At 35.1% G+C, this 22,434-nt stretch overlaps 1 protein-coding gene across 1 annotated transcript in view; it reads right to left on the bottom strand.

Annotated features, from left to right (window-relative positions):
* YLPM1 (YLP motif containing 1) overlaps nucleotides 1-22,434 on the bottom strand; it is a 68,360-nt gene that overhangs the window by 13,024 nt on the left and 32,902 nt on the right. Inside the window, 12 exon segments of the mRNA XM_079129734.1 lie at nucleotides 1,684-1,764; nucleotides 3,331-3,414; nucleotides 3,694-3,777; nucleotides 3,862-4,038; nucleotides 4,241-4,360; nucleotides 4,618-4,680; nucleotides 8,853-9,007; nucleotides 10,063-10,181; nucleotides 10,649-10,841; nucleotides 11,064-11,156; nucleotides 11,268-11,688; nucleotides 19,943-20,060. Of these exon segments, the coding sequence (XP_078985860.1) occupies nucleotides 1,684-1,764; nucleotides 3,331-3,414; nucleotides 3,694-3,777; nucleotides 3,862-4,038; nucleotides 4,241-4,360; nucleotides 4,618-4,680; nucleotides 8,853-9,007; nucleotides 10,063-10,181; nucleotides 10,649-10,841; nucleotides 11,064-11,156; nucleotides 11,268-11,688; nucleotides 19,943-20,060 (1,708 nt within the window).

The raw sequence follows: 22,434 nt of genomic DNA on the forward strand, positions 1-22,434 counted from the left end.
TGTTTTAGTTTCATCCAGTTGTATCAATCAACACAGAGTGAAAAATGCAAAGTTAACTGAGAATTCTGTCAAAATGATCTGAATGAAATAAGACTTGCTCTTAACCCTTTGTAATATTCTCCAAGAATCTTTTACTCTTGGGATAGACTGCAATAGTAGAAGATCTTGGATTCTGCTCTCTGAACAGGTTAAGAGAAGTTTTAGAACACAAACAAGAAGGATATTAATTTCTGCCTGCTGGAACCATCTGTTCTTTAAAACTCTACCATCCTCCCACTGCTTAAACTGTTAGGTCACTTGGAAATAAAAGAGATAGTCCAGCAGGGTAGAACTCAAAGCTTCCTTGCCATGTCTCTGATGTAAAAATATAGTATTAGTGTTTCACTTTAAAAATTAGTTGTACATTCAATTAAGTTCTCCAAGTTTTGACCTACACCCAAGCAACTAAGATGTTATGAACCATATCCTGAACTGAAATCTCTGCAAAGGTGGAGTTTCAGAAAGCTAATGACATTGTAGACTTCTCACATGGTCATTTTCTAGCAATATATATGCTGCAAGAAGCTAAAGAGTTCATTAACCATAGTCCAGAAGAGGGTGGACCTTCAAGTGAAATTTTCTGCCTACATTTTAGATCATGTATGTCAAAATACAACTTAGGAAAAATAGACCTTGTTTAAAAAAAAAAAAAAAAAACATACTGAGACTCAAATGCCATTAACTTTAAAGCTTATTTTTTAATCCACATTTAAAATCTAGGAATGTAGAGGTTGACACCATCTCTATATAAACACAGTTTCTATTAAGAATCCTCTATATCACACATGGGTTTGATGGGACCACTCCTTGGAGATTATACTCTGGGAATTAGGAATGAGGGTTCTTGATTTGTACATTTTCAGAGGAATATGAGAAGCAACTTTAGCAAAAGATGAATATTAAATAATAAGTAATAGTCTGGATTTAAAAAGCAACACTATTCCAAGGCATTGCTTATCTCTGTACCTCATGAGCAAATACTAAAAAGTCAACATAACTCTATAGGCCGCATTTTTTTGAATGACAGGGTAAAGCAAACATCTCTACAGAGGTGTGATCAAAAACATTTACAGTACATAGGAACTTCAAACTCACATTATGTAAGTTTCTAATCAGCCTAAGCAAAATCTATTGGCTACACAATCAAAATTTTTCCCATCACTTAACAGGATAAAATGCAGAAGAACAAATCCAGTAGCCAGTGGCAACCCTCTGCCTCCTCATTCAATTAAGTTCTGACTTAGCTGACAGAAACTCAATTTTGAGATCTTGTAGCAAAGAAGAGACAATTATGCATACGCTGGGTAGGCTCTTATCACATATCTGCAGGAATGTAAAAATGCCCTTTCAAATATATTGATTTTCTTAAAAAGTATACTCCCCTAAAACTATCCATGAATAGATGAATGAGTACAAATGTAAGTTTCTTAGCACTCAGTTAAAGTTTTCTTTTAACACAGGGTTCTTTTGGTCTAGGGAAAAATAAAAAGTATCCAAAAATTTCCTTTAAGATGATTATGGAAACTTTTACCAATAAAAAGTATATATCAACAGTAGTAATCTGACCACAGATTTGAATATAAAACCTCCTTAAGAAATCTAATAAAGAGACACTTTGTTCAAAGTGGTTGGTCTGTCTCCTACCAGTTCGCTTTCCTCTTCCTCTGCATCTTTCTTTTCTTCCTTCTGTTCTTCAATATTTGCATCAAAATCCTCCATCTCTACCTACAGTATGCCAGTAATCATTAAAAAACAAAGAAAATTTAGTTAATACTTAGGAAGCCACTGAATTACTCACTTAGGTCAGGAATAAGCACAATTGCACAGAGTTTAGAGTACAAATCACTATTAATTTTGAAACAGCACTGATAAAGACAGAATAATATTCTGGCCTGGAAATCCATTTTTATACTTCCCTATGAGATTAAATATAATGCGTTAGTCCAAGTAGATGGTTACCTATTTTAAATGCTTATGGATTACTGGATTTCTTTTTACAACCTTTAGCAAGTATTTTTTTTTTTTTCAAGTAAACATATAAATGATTCAAATTTCAAAATACAAGAAAGGGTATAATGAAAAGTGGGATGACAGTAGCTTGGCCCAGAATGAGAGCAAAGCAAATCAGAGTACAGAAATTTGAGAAGCTATTTTATAAGGTAAAATTGACAAAACTTGTAACTGATTACATGGTAAATAGATAGGGTTAAATGGTATAGGGGAGAGTAAAGTCAGAGACAACTTTCAGATTACTAGCTCTACCAATCAAGTTATTGGACCGAGCATGGTGGCACACACCTGTAAGCCAAGTGGCTCAGGAGGCTGAGGCAGGAGGATTGCAACTTCAAAGCCAGACTCAGCAACTTAGTAAGGCCCTAAGCAACTAAGCAAAACCCTGTCTCAAAATAAAAAATAAAAAACAGGCTAGGGATGTGGCTCTGTGGTTAAGTGCCCCTGGGTTAATCCTCAGTACAAAAAAAAAAATTAAAAATAAGTGTTTGGTGATTTTAATTGAAAAAACAGAATACTAGAAGAGGAAAAGGTTTGGATACATTACGTTTTGGACTGGTTGAGTTTAAGGTGCACTAAGATAATTCTTTTTTGGTAGAGAATTTAGAAAATAATCATGGAAGAATTATAAAAATTACCTATACTCCCTCCATTAAAAAAATTAAGATTGTAATATAAGGAACAAAAACAGCAATCCAAACTATCATCATGAGCATGAGAGTGGCAATCTAAGGTACCAGAAAGATTCAGATCATTTATATGATATGCAAAGTAGAAATCAAGTTAAGCATAGAGTCCTAAAGCAGGGAAACAGGAGAAGTCAATAAAGGAGACTGAAAAGTGATAGCTAGGAACAGTTGGTAAAATCTGCATATGAACTATACATAATTCAAGAAATGTAATTCAGGAAACATTATTTAATATAATATTTTATCAATGTTAAAGTTCCTGAATTTGATAATTGACTGGTTTTATAAGAGAATGTACTTGTTCTTAGGAGATACCTACTAAAGTATTTAAGGATGACAGGTTATGAGGTCTGCAACTTAATTCTCAAATGGTTCCACACTAATAATGCCAACATTAATAACAATAACATTAAGCATATATCTACATGGAGAAAAAGATGGCAAAATATTAATAATTGGTGAATCTCAATGAAAGGTCTAAGGTGCAGGTATTATACTATTCATGTAACTTTTCTATATGTTTTTACATTTTTCAAAGTAAAAAAGGTGGAAAAAAAAGTTTTTAAACTGCATTTAGGCTAAAGGTACACACCTCTTCAATAGCAGCATCTTGCAGCAAAGAACGAATGTCTAGGCGCATCATGTGACGAGGTGCAGTTTCCCAGTGATCAGCCATCTATCGAGAAATTCAGGAGGTCAAGTTATTTCTAGAAACTACTCATATAATGGCCAAGTGAACATTCAAGATAAAGTTAACTAATACTGTGAACTGTAACAGGCCAGTTTCAGGAAAAGTCAAGCCACCCCTTTCACATATACATAGGAAAAGAAACATTTATAAAGCAGGTAGAAAAGATATTCTAAAAGAAAACAGGATAAACAAGAGCTTCCAGATAACAGTGCTAATGTTGAAAAAAGAAAGTTTAGGGTACTCTACCACTGTTTCTGAAATCACCTTATTTATTTCTTTAAGCTTTCTTCCATGAATATTTCTCTTGCCACAAGTCTGGTTATCTGCACTCATTTCAGCCAAATATACCTAAGCACAATAAATAATGATTAGGCAAAGAAATATAAAACTTACATGAAAATGTAGTGCTTTCAAGTACTTTTAAGAGTATACCTCAAATCCCTTGGTTTTTGCTGCACTCCAAAACTGGTCAAAATGTCTAACTCTGTCATTGATAGCATCCAGAATGATGAAGGGGAAAAAGCCATCATCCAGAGTCTTTTTAAAAGTTTTGAACATGCTGGTACGGTATGTCTCTTCCATTTCAGCTTCATATTCGTATTCCATTACCTAAAATCACCCCCGCCAAAGATCTGAAGTTAGCCAAAGCAAAGACTCATCTGGATAGAGATGCTTTTGTAGTCTTCCCTTCTACCAAAGTTTGTGTTCAGAAAAGTGAAGAAGTTTAAGTCTTCCAAAAAGTACATAGCTCTCCTTTAAATACTATTAATGAATTAAATTCAGAATGTAATCTAAAAGGAATATATCATACCTTCTTTTTCACTTTCTTTCCAGAATCTGGATCTTTTTCTTCTTTTTCTACTTCAGTGATGAAGTAATCATCCAGGCTTAAAACTCTGGGTGCAGGTCCTCCAAACTCTACCTCCTTATCCTAAGAATCAAATAGTCAAGAAAGTTAAAGAAAGAAAATCTATGAAATATATTAAAGAATGTTAATTAACTAAGAACACCAACATTTTCTCTTACGGTTAAATAATACATAATTTTCTGGTGGCTACAAATCATGCAGAGGCAAAAACACTTGTTTCAATAGATGAAAAAATTTATATGGGACAACACGTACCATGGATCCACTGAAACATTGCTCACTAACATAAACAACTGATTTTTCCACTTTCTCATACTCACTCGAATAAGTTTTGCAACATGTGTCTTTCCACTGCCAGGTAATCCTCTCATTATAACAACAATCTGAAACACAATGGGGGAAAAAAATTACTCAGGGGAGATTTTTTTGCAATGAGATCTTAGTTAACATTGACCTAATATAAAAATAATACAATGGACGTTATCAAACCACCATGGATGATGTTAGAAATTAAGAGTAGGAAAAAACTGAGGAAATTCACAAATATGTAGAAATTAAATAACATACTCCCAAATAATCCATGAGTCAAAGAAGAAATCCAAACAGAAGTAAAAGAATACTCTGACATAAATGTAAATAAAGATACAATATACCGAAGTTCATGGGATGAAGCTAAAAAAGTGCTTAAAAGATATCTTATAAGTGCCCATATTAAGAAAGATTTAAAATCAATAACCTAAATTTCCACCTTAAGAAACTGGAAAAAGAAGAGCAAACTAAACCTAAAGAAACAGAAGGAAGGAAACACTAAACAAAAAACAATAAAGATTAGAAGTTACTAAAACAGAAAATAAAATATAGAAAGAAAAATCAATAAAACTCATATGGTTTAGAATGGTTTGAGTGTGTTCTTCAAGAGATCATACACTGGAAGGTTGGTTCCCCACTCAGTGCAGTGTTGAGGGGTAAAACCTTTAAGAGGTATGACTTAGGGGCTGGGGCTATATGTAACTCAGTGGTAGAGCACTTGCCTAGCAAACGTGAGGCACTGGGTTTGATCTTCAGCATCGCATAAAAATAAATAAAATGAAGGTATTAACAACAACAACAAAAAAGAGGGATGGCTTAGTGGGAAGTAATTAGGTCACTGGGGGATGTGTAATGTAGTTCTTGAGGAACCTGGATCTTTCCCTCAAGAGTGGAATGTTATAAAAAGAGTGAGCCTGGGTTGCTGCAGGGTTTACTGGGAAAGGCGTCGAACCCAGTCACCTCTAAAGAGCCTAAGGGGTAGGGTTTTGGTTTAGATTAGCATACCGATATGTGGTTTGAGATTCATCCAGGACTCAGCATAATGGGTATGTACTTGGTTATCCCCAGAGAGGCCACTGCCTACAACCACAATTTTACTAATGGGGGCTAGGAAAAAAGGGTTGCCCATTTTCCCTATCAGTAGAGTTTGATGGAAAGAGACAGTCGCGTATCTGGAGTTAAATGGTTATTATATATTAAAGGGTTTGGAGAACATTGATTAAGGGAGTATTTTTATGACTGAGAGAGAAACCTTAGTATGGTCATCTACCCCTGCTAGGTTAGGTGATATATTATGTAGCAAATAGTGTGTTATATAACACATAATCAAAATAAAATGGAAACCCAAATAAAATGGAAAAAAAAAAGTAAGCCCAGCCTCTGTGTCTCTCTGACTTTTTGTCACACCATGTTATCTCTCCCTACTTTCCCACGTGGCCAGAAAGTCCTACTAGAGCCAATTGGATGCTGGCACCATGCTCTTCAATCCCCAGATTTGTGAGCAAAATAATACCTCTTTTCCTTACAAAGTACCTAGCCTCAGGTATTTTGCCATAGGAACAGAAAATAGACTATAAAATCAAAAGCTGGTTCTAAAAAGATCAACAAAATTAATAAACTTTTACTTAGACTATGAAAAAAAAGAGAAGACTCAAATTACTATAATCAGAAACGAAAGAGGGAACATTACTGCCAACTTTACAGAAATAAGAGACTGAATCAGTAATTAAAACAACACTAACAACAAAAACTACCCACAAAGAAAGGTCCAGGCCCAGATGGTTTTATCACTGGAGTCTACCAATTCTTCACAAATTCTTCCATAAATAAAAAGAACAATCCTAAATTATTTTATTGCCAGCATTACTCAGCTACTAAAAGCCAGACAAAGATATCACATAAGAATTACAATATTTTAGGGGCTGGGGAGATAGCTCAGTTGGTAAAGTCCCTGTGTTCAATCCTCAGCACCAAAAACCAAAAACAAACAAGAATTATAACATTTGTTAAGAATATGGGTATAATAGTCCTCAACGATACTAGCAAATGGAATCCAGTAATATATAAAAAGAACTCTATACCTTCACCAAGTGTGATTCATTCCAGGGGTAAACATAAAAATCAAATAATGAAACACATCATATCAATATATTTAGTATATCATATTAACACACTAAATACCAAAATTCTCCTCAGTTGGTAGTGCACTTGCCTAGTATGCCCAAGGCCCTGGATTCAGCCCTCAGCACCACCAAAAAACAAAAAAGCAAAAGCAAACACCAAACATCACACAATCATCTTTATTTATATACACACACACACGCACACACACATATACACATATACATAAAAATATATACACATATATATTTTTTTCAGTTGTCAATGAACCTTTATTTTATTTATTTATTTATATGTGGTGCTGAGAATCGAACCCAGTCCCTCAGACATGTCAGGCAAGTGCTTTACCATTGAGTTACAACCCCGGCCCCATAATCATATTAATTGACATTAGAAAAGTATTCAATAGAACGAAGGAAATTTCCTTAATCTGAAAAAAGTATATCCATGAAAAATCCACAGGTAACATCATACTTAATGGTAAAATTCAGAGTTCCCTGAAGGTCAAGAACAAGTCAAGATGTTCACCCTTGTCACATTTATGCAAAACAAATGGAGTGAATTTAAGCAAGGGTAATTAGCCCAGAAAAAAAGAAATAAAAACATCCAGCTTAAAAAGGCAAAAGTAGGGGCTGGGGTTGTGGCTCAGTGGTAGAGCACTTGCCTAGCATGTGTGAGGAACTGGGTTCAATTCTCAGCACCACATAAAAATAAGTAAGTACACTAAAAGTATATATTAAAAAAAGAAAGACAAAAGTAAAACTATTTCCAGATGACATGATCTTACATACAAGAAATCCACTAAAAAACAGTTGAAAATGATAAGGGTCAGTGATACTGCAGAATCCAAGATAAATACATAAAAAAATCAACTATATTTCTATACACTTGTGATTAATAACCCCAAAATGAAATTAAGTCATTTACATAAAAAATACATTAAATGTGAATGGATTAAACAATCCAATCAGAAAGCAGACTGTGCTGGGAGTACAACTCAGTAGTAGAGTTTACCTAGCATGTGTGAGACTCTGGTTTAATTCCACTACATCAAAATGAAAAAAAAAAAAAAAAAAAAAAAAACAGAAAAGAAAAAAGATCACATAAAAAAACATGATTCAGCTTTCTGGGTCCACAGGAGATATACTTTATATTCAAAGACAAATAGACTAAAAGTAAACAGATGGTAAAACAACAGTAGTACTACTTTATCCTCAGCAGTTTCATCTCTGAAACCACCAATAGTACAAAACTCTAGATATAAGCACTGGAATACTGTGACAGTCACTCTGATAACTGAGAGAGCTACTAAGTGACCAAGAGGTGGGTAGTATATACAGAGTGGATAGGCTAGATAAAGGAATGATTCATTTCCTGAACAAGACAGAGCAGGATGGCACAAGATTATGTCAAGTTATTCAGAACAGCATATAATTTTAAACTCATGAATTGTTTATTTATGAAATTTTCTATTTAATATTTTAGGGTCACTGATGACTTCAGGTGACAAAATATAGAAAATGAAACCACAGATAAGGGGGAGGCTACTGTATCATGCAAATAGCAACAACAGAAAAAGCTGAAAAAGCTATACTTCACAATAGTAGGCCAAAAAAAACAAACAACAAAACAAAACAAAAAAAACTATAAAACAATGACCTACTAATTCTACACACATGGAATCAAAATATTTAGCTGAAATCGCTAATATCAGTTATTCAAATGGAATAATTACTCTGCAATGGAAGATAAATTTAAAAGAATTTATATATTTGGAAGTCACTAGGAAATTAAGCCTAAACCAATCAATGTTCCTAATTCTCCCCCTTTTTGTCCCATATACCATAAAACCAAAACTACTCATATCTGCTTCAAAATGCAATTGACTGAGCTCTCACAAACTTTTTAAAAGTTTTCACTCTTTTTTTGCTAAGAAATTTAGCTCTAACTTCATTAAGGTTCTATAGTATGAGAGTTTATATGGTGATTTAGAGAAGGTAAGGTGCCTTGATTCTGATATTATTTCTATGTTGAAGAAAAGTAAGAAAATTCTATTCAGGATATTAACATGACCTCTTATCATCTTCAGAATTATAAGAAAACTAGTCAGCTCCACAGGACTCACTCTTTCAGGTCTGCTCTCCCGACCTGGTGGTTTCAAAATGTCGTCCACGTTCTTTGATTCAGGTTTCTTCTCAACTCGTGGAGCTGGAGGTGGCTGGTGGCTTAGTGAAGGAGTTGGCAGGGTCATTCGCTCCTCTGGGTAAGTTCTTCGTTCTCCTAGAATTCCAGCAGTTGAATACAATTATTATTTATATAGAAATCATTCTGAAAGTTAACTGCCTACTCTCATCTTAATCATAATTCCCACCAATCTAATGATTTGAGGGTTACTTTTACTTTAATTAGGGAAAATTTAGAATAATATAAATCTACTGAAATCAAGAAAACAAAAATATTTACATATATTTCAGGAAAAGAATGTTCTGCAAAAGATTGAGTTCATCCTTGTTTATATTAAATGTACAAAAAATACAAACAGCAGGACATAGTAAAATAATAAAGAATTTGCTGGACAATCTCAAGCATGACTAATAGTTCTGTAACTTTTGCTTTACAGTTCTTTACAGTTTTAAGAACTAAAATCATCAGCTTAGAAAAGCTTACTTCTATAAATAAATATAAATGTAACTTAGAGCAATGAAAAACTAAAAGCAATCTAAATGTCCAACAATAAAGGTCTCATATTTTGTCTACACAGTAGAATGTGCTCAAGGTCCTGGTTTCAATCCCCAGCACCACAAAACAAACAAAAAAACTGCATTTATACTTTGATCCAATTTCATAAATATGTACATGAGAGAATGAGAGGAAAAATATAAAATTTATAATTGTAGTATGATGGGCAATGGATTACAAGTGACTTTGTTTCTATTTTTCAAAATTTCTTAAAATCAATTTATATCTTATTTAATGACATGCTAGTATTGATGCTAATGCTGCTGCAATCTCTGAGAAATCTTTTTTTTTTTTTTCTGGGTGCCAGGGATTGAACTCAGGGGCACTCAACCACAGAGCCACATCTCCAGCACTATCTTGCATTTTACTTAGGGACAGGATCTCACTGAGTTGCTTAGCATCTTGCTTTTTTGCTGAAGATGGCTTTGAACTTGAGATCCTCCTGTCTTAGCCTCCTGAGCCACTGGGATTACCACGCCCAGTTCTCTGAGAAATCTACGTACATTTTACTCTAAAATTAAATCCTTGGCTACAATGAAAAGCATCTCCCCTTTGTCACATTCTCAACATCCTTATGATTAATAAGGATGTTTTACCTCCAAACATGGATGGGCCTTCATAGGCTGGTCGGTCAGACTTCCGGTCATAGGATGGCCTATCAAACCCTCCTCTTCTGGATGAGGAGTGGTCTTTTTTGTCTCGATATGACTGAGTTCTAGAAGGCATAACAGGATGTATTTTGGTAAATTTTTTAGAATCTCTGCTTTATAATGCAACACCATTATCTGCCCAATCCTCTCTATAGTTACTCCACACAGCCAATATTTATATGTTAATCTTACTTTTTCATTTAGATCTACCTTATATAAACACATCTAAACAGCTCAGGAACTGTAAAAGTAAATTGTTTGCCTATAATTAATGATTGTATCTTTGCTAAAAATACTATTTCTTTTACTTTCTGTGTTATCTTCATCACCCATTTAATTATCTGGAATTCAAGCTAGCGAAACTCAAGTACCTGAAAACTGGTCCAAAATTCCTCTTTCTTCTCCAAATTATACACATACATGCACACATGAGAAGATTATGTCTTTATTAAGTTTCCTTAGATACACTGACTTTTGCTGAACTTATACATAATAATTTGCACACCTAGCAAAGAAATTTTTCATAGTATACCTATCATCTCGGGGCCTGCGCTCTCTGTCAAATCGATCCCGGTCATAGTCAATAACACGATCTCGGTCTCGATCTCTATGTGTCTCCCGATCCCTTTTAAAATCTCGATGATCTGTTATGATATTACTTTGACGATCAAAATAAGGCTCACGGTCTCTGTCTCTATCATAGCGATCTCGCTGGCCTGTATGGTCTACAAAACACAACAGAAAATAAGAAGTATATTCCTTTTTCAGAAATAAAAGCAGAAAAGTATGAATCTAACTTAGAATTAGCATAAACTGCTGCCCTAAATTCAACTTAAGAATCATTTAACTATATTAAAGGACAGCCCAGATAATCTCACTAAAAAGAAAATCATGAAATAAGGCACTAAAATTAGGTTTAAAAATACTGAACTCTTTGGGAATCCTACCTGTCTCAAAAGTTGACCTTTCAGGTAGTGGATCTGGGCGTAGGGTTATTCTTTCTCCATAGGGTATCTGTTCAACTTTATTAGTAGATATATCTGATAAACAAAACCAGGGATAAGATGTTATAACAGCAAAGCTTAAGAAAATCAACTTAAGGTCAACAATTCCTATAGAATCCCAGATACAAGTTCACCACCATTACTCACCCCGACCATGGCCATAGTCAACAGTCTGCTGCACTGGTGGTGGTTTGGACATTGGTGGCATACCCAAAGGCATTGGGCCAGGAGGGGGAATGGTAGAGTGAACAGGTGGGGGTGGTAATACTGGAACAGATGGAATTGTTGCAGTTTCCGACTTAAATTCTGAATTCAGTCCTTGTTCATCATTTGTATCCCAGAGCCCATAAAAAGAATCTTCATCCCAGCGTTCCTGTTCCACGGCTGAAGACTGTGGCTTTATCACCGGAGGAGGAGGAGGTGGCGGTGGAGGCGGAGGTGGAGGTGGTGGTATTGGCACAGGAGGCCTGGTCATAGGAACAGATGATCTTGCTGGTGGAGCAGAGGGTCTAACAATTGAACCTGGTGGTTTACCCATAGGAGGGGGTGGTCGATAGGACCCTGGAGGCTAGAGGACAGAGTAAATGGTTTAGTAAATGAGCATGCAACATGCTGCCACAGACCAATGTAAATTAAAGTGTGGTTTGTGATCCCTAAAATTAATAAACTGGACTTATTCAAAAGGTAGAAATTTATTCTTTAAAGGATATCACCAGAAAAATTAAAAGACAAATCACAGAGAGGTCAAAATATATGCAACTCTCAAATATAATAAAGAACTTGAATTCAGAATACATAAAACCCTTATAACTCAGTAATAAGACATAAAATAAAAACATGTATAAGGACAAAAGATTGGAACTGATGTTTCTCCAAAGATTACATAAATGGCTAATGACACAGGAAAAAATGCTCAACATCATTAATCATTATTTCATACCCAATAGAATAGCTATAATTAATAAAACAAAAATAAATGACAGTGAGGATGGAGAAAGAAGATACCCCTTAAATTATTAGTGGGATTATAATGGTGCTACTACTTTGGAAAATGGTTTTTGCCAGTTTCTCAAAAAGTCAAACATAAATTTATCATATTACTCAGAAATGCTATTCCAACATATCTATCCAAGAAAAATAAAGACATACGTCTAAACAAAAGACTCGAAGACTTTTAAACAAATACTCAGCAGCTTTATTCAACAGTCCAAATGGCCATCAATTTATGAATGGACAACAAAATGTGGCATATTCATAAAATGGATACTGTTCAGCAATAAAAAAGAAATGAAGTACTGATTCATACTATGACATGGATGAATCTTGAGTACAAGTCTAAGTGAAAGAAGTTGACATAAAAGAACATATAGTGTGTGATTTATATTTATATCACTGATATGAAATGCCCAGAAAAGAAAAAAATTACAGAGATAGAAAGTGGACTAGGAGTTGCCTAGGAGTGCAGGTTAAGAACGAAGACTAAATGGCAAAGGGTGATGCAATGTTCTAAAAATGGATTACAGTGACAGTTGCTTAGTGAGTTTAGTTAAAATATCATTGAACTGTACATTTATTTATTTATTCATTTACTCTTAGTTGTCAATGGATATTTATTTTTTTTATATAAGGCGCTGAGAAATGAACCCAGTTCCTCACACATGCAAGGCAAGTGCTCTACCACTGAGTTACAACCCCAAACCTGAATTGCACAAAATATTTATTTTGTTTGTTTATTTATTTATTTTCTCACGCAAGAGATTTTATTAAGTGGATAGGCAGAGTGTCTGCCTACAGGGTGAGAGTGAGAGAGACAGAAATTGAGAAAGTGAGAGTGAGCAAGAGTAAGAGTGAGAGAGAGAAAATGAGCAAGAGTAAGAAAGTGAATTGTACATTTAAATGGGCAAATTATGTGTTAAATAAATTATACCAACAAATTTATTTAAAAAAATGGGAAAAAATCACCTTCAACACTATCACCCCTTCTCACAATGAACTATACCCTCTCTCTCTTCTCCTTACCCTACTTACATTCAAATGTCCCAGGTTCACCTGAAGTCTACTAAAATTCTGTGGGAAGGCCGTCATAAGCTTAAAACAAAAACAATCAGAGTCTGGAAAGGTTGTCAGGGAGAAGATGGGAGAGCCTGAAAAGATTGTCAGGGAGAAGACAGGAGGACTATGGAAACAGGATGGTTAATGGGTACAATGTGCAGTTAGGAAGAGTAACTTCTAATGTTCTATAGCACAGCAGGGAAACTACGGTTGACAACTATTGAATATTTTAAAACTGTAGAGTTAGATTTTGACAGTTCTCAACACAAAGTTGTCTGAGGTCACAGTTACAGCAATTACTCTGATCTGATCATTATATACTATATACATATATTGAAATGTCACAAAAAAAGAAGCATCACACTGTACTTTGTTAATATGCACACAATTACCATGTGTCAATTAAAAATAAGAATATATTAAAAATGAAAACTCTCCATGGGCAATTCTGATGCTCACCCCTTGACTAAGAACCTCAGCTACAAACCATCTTCCCAACTCCAGAGATCTATCTCCTCCACAAAAACAGTAAATTTCCAGCAGGACAAACAAACTCTAGGAGACACCTTACTTCTATTCCATTCAATTGTCTGGCTGACAATAGCAGCGTGTGGCAAGGCTAGATCAATGCAGAACATGAATATTAGGAAACAAAAGAATTCAGAAACCATATGGGACATTTAGCAATCGCTCAAAGAAGTGCCACTGTTGTATACATGTTTACTTATGTTTTCACAAAGCAATTTCACCAAATGTCAAAAGAAATGCATATTAAGGAGAAGGCAGCACCTTTTGGTAGACAGGCCCTATCTACTTAACACTGAACCCCAACTGTCAAATACATTTTATTTTAATCTTTGCAAGCCCAATTTGAACACCTATTTCTCTCATTTACTACTCTCTCTACTTCTAGTTTGTTTATTCTTTGTTGACACCTATTTTAGATCTCAGAGGATCAAAAAAATACATCACTTATGTATTTACTCATGAGTAGGCTGTGCTTTAAAACTAAACTTTTTGAATAAAAAACAAAATTCACATAAATGTAAAAAACATTAACTGAAGGCCATTATAAGCTGGAGTTAAAGACAAACGGCTATTACCTCAACTTTTTACTGGGCTATGGTACTTTAAATTTTGTTATGAAAATGTGTTTACTAATTATCAAAAGTTCATATTAAAACATTGTAGTAAACTACTAAATCTACCAAAAATATTAAATAGCAGATTATAAGGTTATAGTATAGATGTTATAAAATCATTGAAGGGAGTTGTTCAGATATAGGAATAAATTTTTAAATGTCATTTTTTATTTTATTGATTATTACTTTTGGTCAGGTCAGTATTTAATTTTATTGATATGTATAAGACCAAGTGTCTCTGACTGCTACCAGAGCGCAGCAGATAGGCATGATTAATAAACAAGTTGATTCTGGGCAGGGAGAATGACAAGATCCTTTTTCTTTGACTTAAGTGTCCTATCCCACTTCGAGTATTAAATTACTCTTAAGTTACCCAAAATAAGAACCAGATAACAAATAAATTCATTCAAGTTATATTAATGACAGTGAAAGATTAGGGAAAAATGTCCAACATAAATGAAATAGTTCAGAAAGTTACTGTGCCTTAAAAATAACAAAGCATATAGAAATATGAAAAATATTTGATACGTTAAGGGAAAAAAGCAGAAATGTAGATTTTTAAAATCTAGGGCTTTTGCCATTTGCCAAGAGATACAAAGATAAAAGATAACAGTTCTTGCCAGGCATGGTACTCCAAGTCTGTAATTTTAGCTACTGGGGTGCCTGAGGCAGAAGGATAACAAGTTTGAGGCCAGTTATAGCAACTCCACTCTTATACAAAACATAATTAGAAGCTATTTTGAAAATCTATACTCCAACAAAACAGAAAACCTCGAAGACATCAACAGGTTTCTAGAGACATATGAATTGCCTAAACTGAACGAGGAGGACATACACAATTTAAATAGACCAATTTCAAGTACTGAAATAGAAGAAGTCATCAAAAGCCTACCAACAAAGAAAAGTCCGGGACCAGATGGGTTCTCAGCCGAGTTCTTACAAAACCTTTAAAGAAGAGCTCATTCCAATACTTCTCAAAGTATTCCATAAAATAGAAGAGGAGGGAACCCTCCCAAACTCATTCTATGAAGCCAATATCACACTGATACCTAAACCAGACAGAGACTCATCAAGGAAAGAAAATTTCAGACCAATATCCTTAATGAACATCGATGCAAAAATTCTCAACAAAATTTTAGCAAATCGCATACAAAAACATATTAAAAAGATAGTGCACCATGATCAAGTGGGTTTCATCCCAGGGATGAAAGGTTGGTTCAACATCAGGAAATCAATAAATGTCATTCACCATATCAATAGACTTAAAGTCAAGAATCACATGATTATTTCAATAGATGCAGAAAAAGCATTTGATAAAATACAGCACCCCTTCATGCTCAAAACCCTAGAAAAAATAGGGATAGTGGGAACATTCCTTAACATTGTAAAGGCCATTTATGCTAAGCCCATGGCTAATATCATTCTAAATGGTGAAAAACTGAAAGCATTCCCCCTAAAAACTGGAACAAGGCAGGGATGCCCTCTTTCACCACTTCTATTCAACATCGTTCTTGAGACTCTAGCAAGAGCAATTAGACAAACCAAAGAAATTAAAGTGATACGAATTGGAAAAGAAGAACTCAAACTATCCCTGTTCGCTGATGACATGATTATATATTTAGAGGAACCTGGAAATTCCACCAGAAAACTCTTAGAACTCATAAGTGAATTCAGTAAAGTAGCAGGTTACAAGATCAATGCTCATAAATCCAATGCATTTTTATACATAAGTGATGAATCTTCAGAAAGAGAAATTAGGAAAACTGTCCCATTCACAATAGCATCGAAAAAAATAAAATACTTGGGAATCAATCTCACAAAAGAGGTGAAAGACCTCTACAATGAGAACTATACAACACTAAAGAAAGAAATTAAAGAACACCTTAGAAGATGGAAAGATCTTCCATGTTCTTGGATAGGAAGAATTAATATTGTCAAAATGGCCATACTACCTAAAGTGCTATACAAATTCAATGCAATTCCAATTAAAATCCCAATGACGTACCTTACAGAAATAGAGCAAGCAATTATGAAATTCATCTGGAAGAATAAGAAACCCAGAATAGCTAAAGCAATCCTTAGCAGAAAGAGTGAAACAGGGGGTATTGCAATACCAGATCTTCAACTGTACTACAAAGCAATAGTAACAAAAACAGCATGGTATTGGTACCAAAATAGAAAGGTAGATCAATGGTACAGAATAGAGGACAGGGACACAAACCCAAATAAATACAATTTTCTCATACTAGACAAAGGGGCCAAAAATATGCAATGGAGAAAAGATAGCCTCTTCAACAAATGGTGCTGGGAGAATTGGAAATCCATATGCAACAGAATGAAACTAAACCCATATCTCTCACCATGCACGAAACTAAACTCAAAATGGATTAAGGACCTTGAAATCAGACCAGAGACCCTGCAGATTATAGAAGAAAAAGTAGGTCCAGATCTTCAACATGTCGGCCTAGGACCAGACTTCCTTAACAGGACTCCCATAGCCCAAGAAATAAAAGCAAGAATCAATAACTGGGATAGATTCAAACTAAAAAGCTTTCTCTCAGCAAAGGAAACTATCAGCAATGCGAAGAAAGAGCCTACAGAGTGGGAGAATATCTTTGCCAATCATACTTCAGATAGAGCACTAATCTCTAGAATCTATAAAGAACTCAAAAAACTCTACTCCAAGAATTCAAATAATCCAGTCGACAAATGGGCTAAGGAAATGAATAGACACTTCACAAAAGAAGATCTACAAGCAATCAATAAACATATGGAAAAATGCTCAACATCTCTAGTAATAAGAGAAATGCAAATCAAAACCACCCTAAGATTCCATCTCACCCCAATTAGAATGGCGATTATCAAGAATACAAGCAACAACAGGTGTTGGCGAGGATGTGGGGAGAAAGGTACACTCATACATTGCTGGTGGGACTGCAAATTAGTGCAGCCACTCTGAAAAGCAGTGTGGAGATTCCTTAGAAAACTTGGAATGGACCCTCCATTTGACCCAGCTATCCCACTCCTTGGCCTATACCCAAAGGACTTAAAATCAGCATACTACAGAGATACAGCCACATCAATGTTCATAGCTGCTCAATTCACAATAGCCAGACTGTGGAACCAACCTAGATGCCCTTCAATTGATGAGTGGATAAAGAAGCTGTGGTACATATATACAATGGAATATTACTCAGCCATAAAGAATGATAGAATTATGGCATTTGCAGGCAAATGGATGAAATTGGAGAATATCATGCTAAGTGAAATAAGCCAATCTCAAAAAGCCAAAGGAAGAATGATATCGCTAATAAGTGGATGATGACACATAATGGGGGGAGGGAAGGGTTAGTGTTAGGGTTAGAGTTAGGGTTAGGGAGGGGGGCAAGTATGAAGGAAGGAAGCTCTGTATAGAAGGAAAAGAGGGGTGGGAGGGATGGGGGGAAGGGAAAAAATAACAGAATGAATCAAACAACATTACTCTATGTAAATTTATGATTACACAAATGGTATGCCTTTATGCCATGTACAGAGAAACAACATGTATCCCATTTGTTTACAATAAAATAAAATAAAAAAATAAAAAATAAAAAAAAATAAAAAAGTAACTACTGAAGATAATAAATTTCTACTTGAATCCCCTGCAAAAAAATAAAAAAATAAAAAGAAAAGGGGACATAGCACAGTGATAGAGCCCTTGCCTGGCACGCATGAGGCCCTGGATTCAGAACCTCAGTTCTTATCCTGTGAGCTCAGTTTAGAAGGAAAGATAGAGAAGAAAGCAGAAAATCAAAAAAATAACAGCCTGGCACAGTGGCTACTGCCTGTAATCCCAGCAACTTGAGTGGCTGAGACAGGAGGATCGCAAGTTCAAGGCCATCCTTCATAATTTAATGAGATCCTTTCTCAAAATAAAATAAAGAAGGAGGGAGATGTAGCTCAGTAGTACAGCACTCCTGGGTTCAATCCCCCGTACCAAAAAACAAAACAAAACAAAAAAAAAAACAAAACTGAAGGTAATCACTTTATAAAAAGTGGAAGAAAAGGACAGCAGAGTTGAATTCTAAAAGAAACAAGCATTAGCCAGTTGGAGAAAGGGAAAGGAAAGAAAACAAACTCTAGATTTAGAGAACAACATGCATGTGCAAAGGCACGAAGAAATAAAGAGTCTGACATATTTACAGCATTAAGTAGCTCCAAGTGGAAGGAAACTGAAGCCTAAGTGAATGCAGTAGCAAGCAATGGTCAGCAGAGGTCAGGCCAGCACAGGAAGAATATAAAAGGCTAAAAGAAAGTCTAGATTTTATCCCCAAAGCAAATACTGAAGAATTTTAAAGCCATAGTGAAATTTGTTTTAAAATGTCTATTCTGGCTAGAAGTCTCATTAGTACTGCCTGAAGTAGAATGTAAGCAAAGTCCCAAATACAAGGGCATGAGAACTTTGTGGGGTGATGGAAATTTCTTTATCTTTTGTATACATCAAAACTCAAATCATAGACTTAAAATGGGTATGTTATTATATGCAAATTATAACACAAAATTTGATTTAAAAAATAATCACTCTGGTAGCAGAATGGAGAATGAGATGGAGAGAGATGAATTAGAATGTGTCTGAAATAATCTAGGGAAGACTGATGAAGGCTAAAAGCAAGGTTGTAAGGAAATAGAAAATGGAATATTTGATCCATATGACTGGACATGGACAGGCAGGACAAAGCAAAGACATAAGGTTGACTTTCAGATTTATTTTCTTGTGGTACTCAGGATCAAACCCAGGGATCTGTCCATGCTAGGCAAGGGTTCTACCACTGAACTCTATCACTGGTTCCCATATTTTGATTTAAGGTGACTAAAGATGGTAAGGAGAAGAACAACTTAATAGGGAATAATCATGATCTTCATTATGAACATACTGAGTTCGACAGGAGACACTTCCACAGACAGAAACTCTGCAGGCACATGGATGCATATCAAAGTCAAGGGATATGATACAGGGAGTCAACATCATGGCAGTCACTGACATCAACAGCTGTATATAGTGTTATATGTCAGACCAGGATGGAAGGGAACACTTAGAAACAAAAAGCAAATTTGATAAAATGGTTCAAAGTGGATTTTTCTCTCTTATTATGTTATTATGAAATTATCTGCATAACACAATTTCTAAAATCAATCACTGGCTTAAAGAAAATAAGAACAAAAATTCCGAAGCAAAACAAAGGGAGAACTTAATCACTCAACTTTTTAATATAAACACCCCTTTTCTGTACTACCTGAGTGTACTAGGGTATGAAACTTGATCCCTTCTAATAGTCTAAAGAGGGAGGGAACACCATAAGGTTCACATTTAGACCTGCATAGATAGAAAACAGGACTATTTGAACAACAAAATTATGAGAAAGATTCCTTAATTCTGTGAACATGAAGCCATGCAATTCAGGTACATTTATTCTACTTATCAAAACCTAGGGGAAAGAAATACTTATGCTAACTTCTAACCATATTGTTAACAAAGCTTTTACTTTCCCCAAATTTACAATTTTATGGCAGAAATTTATGCTTATTGTAATTTAAAAATCCACACAAAGTAGAAATTATTTCATTTTCTGAGCACATATTTTCCCATACCGGATACATCCCAGGTCTTGATGTATTCTGCAATCTCGAGTCCTGGGGTGGTAGATGGTCAGTCATCTGTGGTTCAGACCCAAAATCTTTCATTTTTTGAAGCTGTTCTTTCTGTTCCCTGTAACAAATAAAATTACCATTGTACATAAGGCATGTTTACACCATTCCTAAATGACTATGATTAACATCAAATTAAAGAGAGAGAATGACCTAAAAACTTTGTCCTATAAGCAGTGACTATATAGCACCCCTGGGATAATGGTCTCTTGCTTTTACATGGCTAACTCATCAGTCATCTATAAATTATTATAAATCACTAATAATCTACCCATCACATTTTATCCATTCTCCTGGTATTTTTTCCAAAACTCTTTAGAAAAGTTTGGGGATTTCTTGTATCAGGGATTGAACCCAGGGATTGAACTGAGCCACATCCACAGCCCCAGGGATTGAACTGAGTCACATTCTCAGCCCTTTTTTTTTTTTTTTTTTTAATTTTGACACAGGGTCTTGCTAAGTTGCTTGGAACCTCACTAAATTGCTTAGGCTGGTTTTGAACTTGTGACTGATTCTTCTGCCTCAGGCTCCTGAGTTGCTGGTATTATAAGCATGAACAACCACGCCGGACTAGAAAGTTGTTTTTTTTTTTTTTTAACTTTGCTTGGTCTTTCCCCCCACCCCTTCTAGTATTAGGGATTGAACACAGGGGCACTCTGCCACCAACTTACATTCCTTTTAAAAGGGTCTCGCTAAGTTGCCCAGGCTGGCTCTGAACTTGCAATCCTCCTGCCCCAGACTATGGAATAGATGGAATTAAAGGCGTGCACCATCATGCCCAGCTTCACATCAGTTTTTAAAATTTGAGTTCGTTGCCATTATTTACAAAGCAAATATTTCACAGGCAAATTCAAATTTTAAAGAGATTTGGTAACAACAGGTCTATATTCCCACACTGCAACAACTAGCTGAGAGGAGTAGTGGTTGCTAATGTCAGATGAAGCAGCTCACCACAATGCTTACCATGCTCCACTTCTATCAAATTCATTTTCATTCATTTTTGTTACCTGTCTGATTCTTGTGGGCATTTTAGCTCATGATTCCTGCTATAGGTGGTGAGAACAACTGTCTGAGTACACCTTTAAAAACAACTCTTTATGGGGCCAGGCATGGTGGCACATGCCTGTAATCTGGACTCTGGAAGCAGTGACAGAAGGATCTCAAGTTTGAGGCCAGCCTGGGCAACTTAGCAAAATCCAATCTCAAAAAAGGACTGGGATGTAACTCAGTCATAGAAATGTCCCTGAGTTCAATCCCCAGTATTAGAGATTAAAACAAACCAACAAAAACCCCATCTTCATATTCCTAAATATCAGTTATGTAATCTTTTGTAGTTTTTCTTTAAACCCTGGTTAAAATCCTTTTACTTTTCCTTAATGCCCACCTTAAACATGTGTTACATCCACTACAACTTCTTCAGACCGTCTGGAATTTTCTCCTTATGTTTTGTACAGTGTTGTGACCCAAATGGAAACAAAGTACATAAGATCATAAGATTATTTTCTGCCTCCTATAAATATTTCTTATGATATTCCTTGACCTTCAGACACAACATAACCCATTTGTATTCAACTATGATCACTATTTATCCCACACTCAATATATTTTGTTTAATCATATCTATGTTGCCAAGAAAGGGGTTTTATTTATTGATTTATTTTTATATTTTTGTTATGGATGGTGAAGAAGCAGCACCTCTTATCTGGTATTTCTATGCAAAGCAATAATGGATGAAAAAGAAATTTTAAAAAGGAAAGGAAAGAAATCCTGGCAGCTGAGCAACACAAGTTTGGTGTGCTCCATAAACAGCACAGATTTTAGAATCAGACAGGCTGAGTTCAAATTTTGAGTCTGCCACTTATTAGCCAAGGAAACTTAGTATCATTTGTGAAGTGGGGATGATACTACTTATCTTTGTAGGCCTTTGAGATATAAGGATATAAGATAAGAGGATTAAATTATTGACACAGTGCCCAACATAGTAGTAGGTATGAATTAAAGATGCCTATAACATAAAAGTAAGTAACTAAATGTTCTACAGCATGCTTTTACATCCTCATGAGTAACCCAGAAAACATAAGTCTTTGACACTTGTCATCTATTGACCAGAGAAAACTGTTTTTGCTGCCTGACATATCTGGTTTTTCATCTTTTTCTAAAGTATCTTCTCATCATACTTTTATTTTCTAGTCCTAAGACTTCAGTTGTAAATTCAGTTGGTATAATCCACAAATATAAACCAGAATTGAAAAAGGAAAGGAACACAATACATTAGAATCCATCAAAAGCTAACCATTAATTTATTTTCTCAAAAGGGAGTTAAAAAAGCTTACAATCTGTAACTAAATCCTAAATTACTACCTCAGAATATAGTTGGCTTAAGGATTAAATGAGTTATTGAATCCAGAGCACTTAGTACAGTTCCTAGAAAAAGG

Source organism: Sciurus vulgaris (assembly GCF_902686455.1).
Source record: "Sciurus vulgaris genome assembly, chromosome: 2".
NCBI classification, from domain to species: Eukaryota; Metazoa; Chordata; class Mammalia; order Rodentia; family Sciuridae; genus Sciurus; species Sciurus vulgaris.